This window comes from Pieris brassicae, chromosome 3 (genome assembly GCF_905147105.1).
Source record: "Pieris brassicae chromosome 3, ilPieBrab1.1, whole genome shotgun sequence".
In the NCBI taxonomy this organism is placed as follows: domain Eukaryota; kingdom Metazoa; phylum Arthropoda; class Insecta; order Lepidoptera; family Pieridae; genus Pieris; species Pieris brassicae.
In genome coordinates this window covers 8,595,423-8,600,478 of record NC_059667.1, presented here as the reverse complement: position 1 = coordinate 8,600,478, position 5,056 = coordinate 8,595,423, and the positions used below count along the sequence as shown (strand labels likewise).

Below are 5,056 nucleotides of genomic sequence, written 5' to 3'. Positions count from 1 at the left end.
TAAGTGAGCGGAGAGCTACCATTTTGAATAGTTCCGAGAACCACTGTGCTTCACTGTTGCACGTCCCATTCACAAGCATCATGAAATTACTGGTAAGTCCCAAAATTATACATAAATTAAATAATACCATGTCGACTATGTAAGGAAAGTATATTTATTGTCTTTTTAATTACTTAATTAGCGCTTATTAAACCTAATATACCTTCATAAATATGCTACAAAATTTTACTCCATTTTATCAAAGTTGTTGCTTCAAATCTAGATAAAGGACTGTTAAAAACAGTCAAAAACACAGTTTAAAAACAAGATTAAAAACTGTCATTAAAAAGCTAATTAAACGTAATAAAGCGTATGTAATTGGGTCAGTTTGATTTGAATCTATTACTAAGGTTTCCGCAAGAGGCTGTAAGATCGTAATAAGGTTAGTAGACGAGTCGGTTGTTGAACTTTGACATAAGACGTTGGGTGTACTGATATTTAACATTAGTTCTATTTCTTAATCAAAATGCTTGGGAAAGGACAAAGTTTAAATTTTGAATGTATATGTAATCTAGTATAATCTTACATGATTGCGTTTATAAATAAGGAAGTAATGTTTCATAATTATTTTTTACTGTTTTTAATAATCATTAGGTGAATTACCTCATTTCTTCGTACAAACAGCGTGTGGGCTTGCATAACATTATCTAGGTCACAAACCAAAGATTGACCTAACATTCGAGATGAAATAGATTAAGCAACTGGGTCTTTATTTGATAGTAACAGATAAAAATATCTGTATTCATGCCATCTGCTGATGTGATCTCAACCTTGACATACAAAACCTGAACCTTTTGGAAATAATTCACGCTCCATCGATTTGTGTAACATCAATAAAAAATTCTACACCTCGTTTATTAAGTTGACTATTGATAATTATAGATTTACAATATTGAATATGGGAAAATAGATCCTATTTTTTAACATTTCGAACATGTTTGGAGTTTCATTTCTACTTGACATTTATAGATATTCAAATTTCGAACTTACATCGTAATTCGTACGTTACCAAATAATCGTTATTTTTAACATTTATACTGTCTATGACATTTATGATAATATTCAAATTTAGAACCTTATACCGCGACTCTTGTGTTACCACACGTAGAGCAAACAGATGTTTAATTTACCTAAATCGTAATTGGAGCTTTTCATGCGTAACGTATTTGTTATGCGCAAGTTAGATCATACCGGTTCACGATCATTGCGTCTGAACTCGACTAGCATTGTGTAATACATTGTTAGATGTGAGATTCAATGGTAACGAAGCGTAAAATACTCAATGAAAACAATGTTGGGTTATGGACTGCCAATACGTGTTTTACTAGGCTCGCTTTCGCCCAAGCGAGTGTCGTAATAATATAGTATTGTATCCGCTCCACCTCATCTTACGACACCTCGAATATGATTAAGCTCTTCATGTGACATCATTTTGTATTACTTGTTACTGAGAATTTCATTTACAATTGCTATAATACACTTACAGAAATTGCATGTGAACGCGCTAGTAATGAGAGTTAAACTTCCTTAATAGAAAAAGGTTTGTTTAAAACAATTAAATTATCTAGATACAGTCACTCTGACTCTAAAACAATTTGCTGTTTCGGAATGCAACATAAAAAGTGTTACTATGTTTATATATTATATAAAGTATCTCAATAACAAAACAATGTTAATCCTGTTTTAAAAGCTCTAAATTGTTAAAAAAAGCAAAATACTGTTTTACAAGTGATTTAATTACTTAACACTGCCGGAACTGAAGAGAGCTGTAACACTTACGTTGCAGTTAACAAACGTGACCTTATTTACATAATTGCCTTAAACATCCCCTTTTAACCATTTACATAATTTCGTTTCAATTGTAATTATTCTTTATTGCATTGAACCTGAAGTCTCAATAGCGGAACATGAATTTTGACGTCTTATTTTAAATTTGTTTTCTCGTTATATATCAGTGGCGCTACAACATTTTTTAGTCTAGGCCTCAGGTTCCTGTATCTATTTAATGATTTGTTTAGGCAAGTAGGTGATCAGCCTCCTGCCTGACACACGATGTCGACTTTTTGGGTCTAAAGCAAGCCGGTTTCCTCACGATGTTTTCCTTCGACCTCAGGGATTAGAGTCGCACGCTGAAGCCACTTGACCAACACTACTTTCTGTCTCTGTTTTCTTATTATAATAGTAAATTATAACCGTGGCCTGTCTTGGCCTCAGGTTGCATCTGTTTTTTGTTGGTTTTTCGTTTATAAAAGATCAGTGTTGACCTTGTGGCTTGAGCATGCGACGTTTATCCCAGAGGCTGTTGGCTCCATCCCGACAGCACACCTATAGCCTTTTTTATAACAGGCAAGTGGGTGATGTGTGTATGGCATGTTTTGGGTTTCAGGCATGCCTGTTTTGAAAAACAATAATAGAAAGAAATTTAAATACATATATTTATCACGTTTAAGCCTCTAGGCTAACATACCAATTTTGTTTTATATGTTTTTAGCAAACAGAATCTATTAACAACTCAAATTGTGTTTTCAGATTGTACTATCAGCAGTGTTGGCCCTCTCAGCGGCTGTACCTCAAAGAAAGCTATCTCTTAAACCAGAAGGCCAAGACGACCAACAGACCGCCGAACAAAACTACAACAAGTACCAACAAGGCGACTACAGGCCCCAACAAGCACAGGAATTCAGGAAACCAGTTGAAGATTTCCGGCCCCGTGTTGAACTTGACACCACAACATACATCCCAATCATTCACTTCGACAAGGAACAAGCTAACGATGGCAGTTATAAAACATCGTAAGTAACTTCGGGATTTTAATTTAAAGTTTTTTTTATTCGATTTTTATTGACAACTTATTTTTATAATGACCTTTAAGTATAATTCCATTAATATTGGAGTAACAAGCAAGAGATTTTACAAATATATCAAAATAAATAATAACTTAACACAACAATCACTTTAACAACAACTTTTCATTTACAAATATATGTGGTTATATGTTACATACTTTAACATACCTTTTAGCTTACCTTCAACTACTACCACTGCTTCTTATCAGACTATCCAATATGCCTGGTTTTATGTTCCATTCCTCGAGTACCAGAGGGCACCTTGCGCAGTTTTGGTAATTGATAAGCTATATACATCTACAACATATTAATTATGTAATTTATGTATTTGATTACAGGTACGAAACTGGAAACAATATCCACGCTCAAGAGCAAGGCTACCTGAAGAATGTAAACACTGACAATGAAGACATACCAGCTCTTGTCCAGCAAGGTTCCTACTCCTACACCGCACCTGATGGTCAAATCATCACCGCAGAGTACACAGCTGATGAGTTCGGATTCAGGGTCAAGGGTGACCATATCCCAACTCCTCCTCCAGTCTCCCCTGAAATCCAAAAGGGACTTGATCTGATTTACGCTGGAATCAAGGCCAACCAGGTAACTTGATGATTATTTTTAATTAAAAATTCAAGGTTAAAAAACAATATTCCGTGTCTATAAAGAGAATGGTTTTAATAATGAGCAAAAAGTATATAATTAAAACAGCTTTTACTTTTCGAACGTAATCTGTTAAGATTGGGTAAATCTAAGTAATATACAAGAGAACTTAACCAAAATCATCCATAATTCTTCCGGATAACTAATAGTACTGAACTGGTACTGGTAGTATGAAATTCTCGAAGGTATTAAAAGTAATCTCTAAAGATGTGTACACTACAGATTATACAAAATTTCGCTATTACAGGAGCGCGCCGCTTTGGACGCTAAGAACAACCCAGCAGCTGCTAAACTCAACGAGGAACAGGCTTCCCTTAACTACAGAGGACAGTACTACCAACAATAGAATGGACCTTCCAGTGAATATCACATCCACACCTATGCTCTATGAGCATTAAAGTCAATCAGTGTTAATAGTAAAATCAGTACTTTCGTGAAATACAGTTCTTTGTGATACTTTATATAGTGCTAAGTATACCGTTAATTATTTTTAAGGTATGCGGTTTTCCAATCGCATGATTTTTATATTGCGGCTCGTGTGTATTGGAAAATTCGTCCCTCTAGTTATTTATCACTGCCCATATTAGATTTATGTGAAAACCGTGAATTCTTCAACGAAATAACTCAATTTAAGAACTAGAGTTTAAGATTTTGTATTTTTGTACATATATAATGAATAAATGTTGAATAATTTTATATGTTTTATCTGTTTTTATCCTCAATATTGGCTGACTCAAAATATTCACTCTAGTAATCAAACCTGTAATACAAGTTATATTCGTGACTTCGATTTATAACAACCATCAACGTTTTGGTTTGGAAAGCACAGAGGGATAAATAAATAATAATGAGTGAAAATTGCATTTTCCATTTAACTATAGTTAGCACAGTAACTCTGAGTCTTGTTAGTTTAAGCTCTGGCTATGCACCAGTAATATTTTTTACTAAAAAAGTGTGCTTTTACGGTGGTCACTAGAAAACCAGCATGTTTCTAACTATGTCACAGGCACAGAAGGCGCGGGCTCTGTTATTCCCATGGACACCTTTTAAAAATTAGTCTTTTCTTGAAGGACTCTAAGGGAAATTGGTTCGGAAATACATCAGTGGGCAGCTGTTTCCACATAGTGTGTGGTGCGCGGCAAAAACTGCCTTGAAAAACCCTCAGTTCTAGAAAAATATACTTTACTAAATGTAAAAAGAAGAGAGAAAAAGAGAGTTTCTTATATAACCAGAAACATAACTATTTAAATAATCAACAAAATAGTTTTCTTAAGGTCCTTGGAGGTAAAATATATAATACGGAAATGTTGGAGAGACTGGGGCTGCATGTGCCAAATAATCACACTCGGAGTGGTAAGCGGTCGCAATTGCTTGGAGTGCGTGGGGCGCGTTCAAATTTACAAAAAAAAAAACATTTACGCGTGTCTTGCGCACCCTAAATATTATTTCTTATGAGACTGATATATTTTTAGTTGAACACTGTCTGAACTCACAAGAATTGCCTTAATTAG

At 34.5% G+C, this 5,056-nt stretch overlaps 1 protein-coding gene across 1 annotated transcript; it reads left to right on the top strand.

The window, feature by feature from the left end:
- Positions 1 to 4,241, top strand: LOC123707615 (endocuticle structural glycoprotein SgAbd-8-like). The gene is made up of 4 exons (XM_045657842.1): positions 1 to 92; positions 2,569 to 2,831; positions 3,224 to 3,485; positions 3,793 to 4,241. The coding sequence occupies exons 1-4, from the start codon at positions 81 to 83 to the stop codon at positions 3,889 to 3,891; spliced, it is 636 nt and encodes a 211-aa protein (XP_045513798.1). The 5' UTR covers positions 1 to 80; the 3' UTR covers positions 3,892 to 4,241.
- The last annotated feature ends 815 nt before the right edge of the window (positions 4,242 to 5,056 follow it).